We start from the raw sequence: 2,148 nt of genomic DNA on the forward strand, positions 1-2,148 counted from the left end.
ATTTCACACAGATTAAGAAAAATGTATAAATAAAGGGGAAAGTGGAATATATTGTATTGGGAATGATAAAAGTAGTATTATTTAGTGTTATAACTGTATTGGGAATGATAAAAGTTGTATTGAAAATTGAAATGACTTGGTTATTTTGAGACACTTTTTTTTAAAAAATGGGTCAAATATTCCGGGACGAGTACTATACTCCATGATCAAATCAATCACTTTCCTAACATCCTCTCTCTTTATCACTCACAAGATAAAACAAAATAAAATGAAAAAAAATTATTTCCACAACAAATCTCTCTGTAGTTGCTGAGTGCAATAACTCTCCACATCACAAAACACCTCTATAAATACCACCCAAACCGCACCAAATTCAAGACACTAAAAAACCCATTTCCCCATTCTAACGTTCCCTTTCAAAACCAAGAAAAATTCTAACCTTTCATCAACTTCAACTTCACTCCTTCAACTAAAAAAAATGGAGGAAGCACTCAACCGTCTCAATGGAACAACACCTCCAACACTCCAAGAACCTGACACAAAAAAATCTACCAACAAAAGAACCTCACGTGATAACACCGCCTCCGCTGCTGGCGGAGGTGGTGCACTCCGCTACCGCGGAGTCCGCCGCCGACCATGGGGCCGCTATGCAGCTGAAATAAGAGACCCTCAGTCCAAAGAACGCCGCTGGCTTGGAACCTTTGACACTGCTGAAGAAGCAGCATGTGCCTATGACTGTGCTGCACGTGCCATGAGAGGTCTCAAAGCTCGTACCAACTTTGTTTACCCTACTTCTCCTCCTCCTAACACTACTTTTCCTTCTTTCAACTTCCCTAAACATTCTCAAGCTTTTGAAAAAACCTCTACACATAACCGCCACGTGGCTTCTTGTGGTTGGTCTGAACCACATAGTGTTGATTTTACTCATCAAAGAAACCCTTCAACTTCTTCACTTGACATGCTTCTGTTTCGTGAATTTATCAACTCTTCAAATTCCAACTCTTCTTTTGTTTCTTCTTCTACTCATAATCACTTTCATGACAACTTTCCCTATTCTCACAACAAAAGTAGTACTAGTTCTGGTTCTGGTTTTGTTGCTGGTTGTTGTATGGCGAATACTTGTGGTGGGGGTGCAAATAGCAATCATCACAACACCGGTGTAGATGGAAATAATGGTTCTAAAGTTTCTACTGATGAAGACTTTGAGTTTTTTCCTAAAGAATCATCTGATTCTGGATTGTTGGAAGAGATTGTGAATAGGTTTTTGCCAAAACCTAAGCAAGAGATTAAGACAGAATTGCCAAAGACAACTTTCTGCGACACTTTTGCTCCTTCTGCACCTGTGTTTGATCACACGTTTGGAAAAAGTGTTACCAAGAACGAATATTCAGGTGTTGGGTTTGATCAAAATGGTTTCAATATGCAGCAGTTTGAGAATTTTAATAATGGGTTTAATGGATCTTTTCAGTCTCTGCCTCTTGGGAATGAACAAATAATGGTGAATCATGCTGAGAATTCTGTTATTCAGTATCAAGAGCTTCTTAATGCTTTTGCACTTAGGATGCAAAATGCTTAATTAGTTAAGTAGTTAATTGGGATTAATTTTACAAGTTCAGTTTCTAATTTCTATAGTTAATTCTATATATATCTTGTTGATTCAGTTTCTTTTGAACTTTTTAGGGTTTTGATGTTTCTAGGTTAAACTATGTTACTACTATGTACTTTTGGTTCTAGCTACTATGTTCTGAAAAGCAATATTGGATAATCTTGTAACAGTCTTATTATAAATATTTTATGAATGCTTTTAGGCAAGCATGGTTTTTACCTTTTCTTCTACTTTATGCCTTTTTGTTTTCTGTTCTGAAAATGGACAGTTGATGAATAGGGATTAATGAGAAAGACAAACTCTGAGGGTAAAGTGAGTTTCTTGCTTTGTCTTCAGTTGCTAAAATAATCATGACTTATGTATGTGGTTGACCTTGGAACTAGAAGTACCACTTTTTTCTCATGCTTTGTTTAATTGGAGAATGTACATATTGGTCTGGTTTGAGTAATGCCTTGTTGTATTGTCGTTTTTTTTTTTTTTTGAAGAATTGTTGTATTGTCGTTTTCTTCTTTGAATTGTTGTGGAATTTATAAAGTTAGCAA

At 36.2% G+C, this 2,148-nt stretch overlaps 1 protein-coding gene across 1 annotated transcript; it reads left to right on the plus strand.

The window, feature by feature from the left end:
* Positions 1–365: 365 nt before the first annotated feature.
* On the plus strand, positions 366–1,812 carry LOC146920963 (ethylene-responsive transcription factor ESR1-like). The gene has a single exon (XM_085714371.1). It carries the CDS (start codon positions 479–481, stop codon positions 1,574–1,576), a length of 1,098 nt encoding a protein of 365 aa, XP_085570497.1. The 5' UTR covers positions 366–478; the 3' UTR covers positions 1,577–1,812.
* Positions 1,813–2,148: the final 336 nt, after the last annotated feature.

This window comes from Medicago sativa, chromosome 5 (assembly GCF_051527215.1).
Source record: "Medicago sativa cultivar Bolivia chromosome 5, Bolivia_mono, whole genome shotgun sequence".
In the NCBI taxonomy this organism is placed as follows: domain Eukaryota; kingdom Viridiplantae; phylum Streptophyta; class Magnoliopsida; order Fabales; family Fabaceae; genus Medicago; species Medicago sativa.

Coding starts and splice junctions, on each gene's coding strand:
- LOC146920963 (XM_085714371.1), top strand. CDS start 479: ATGGAGGAAGCACTCAACCGTCTCAATGGAACAACACCTCCAACACTC.